Here is a 234-nt window from a genome sequence, read left to right as displayed (position 1 = left end):
GGTGAAATGAATCCTTCACAATTTCAGGACTAGATATTCTATTAAAGATTAAATCATGGAGTCTGTAATGATTGTTCAAAATCCCCTCGATTAATATTTTTGACAGCCTCTCACCTGGACCGCTATGAGGCACCTGTCCGCCCTCAGAACCCCGGCCGTCGGGTCCTCGAAGGCGTAGTAGTCGTCGGTGAACTTCGATCTGAAAAGGGTCGTGTTGTCTCTCTTCGGAACACG

General features: G+C 47.0%; 1 protein-coding gene across 1 annotated transcript in view; it reads right to left on the bottom strand.

Moving 5' to 3' along the window:
- Window positions 1-234, bottom strand: part of LOC119593901 (peroxisomal sarcosine oxidase-like) — a 3,948-nt gene that overhangs the window by 255 nt on the left and 3,459 nt on the right. The window contains exon 5 of the mRNA XM_037942925.1: window positions 115-199. Coding sequence (XP_037798853.1) covers window positions 144-199 — 56 coding nt within the window. The 3' untranslated portion in view covers window positions 115-143. The remainder of the gene's footprint in view (window positions 1-114; window positions 200-234) is intronic.

This window comes from Penaeus monodon, chromosome 33 (assembly GCF_015228065.2).
Source record: "Penaeus monodon isolate SGIC_2016 chromosome 33, NSTDA_Pmon_1, whole genome shotgun sequence".
NCBI lineage: Eukaryota > Metazoa > Arthropoda > Malacostraca > Decapoda > Penaeidae > Penaeus > Penaeus monodon.
This window is presented reverse-complemented; position numbering and strand designations above follow the sequence as displayed.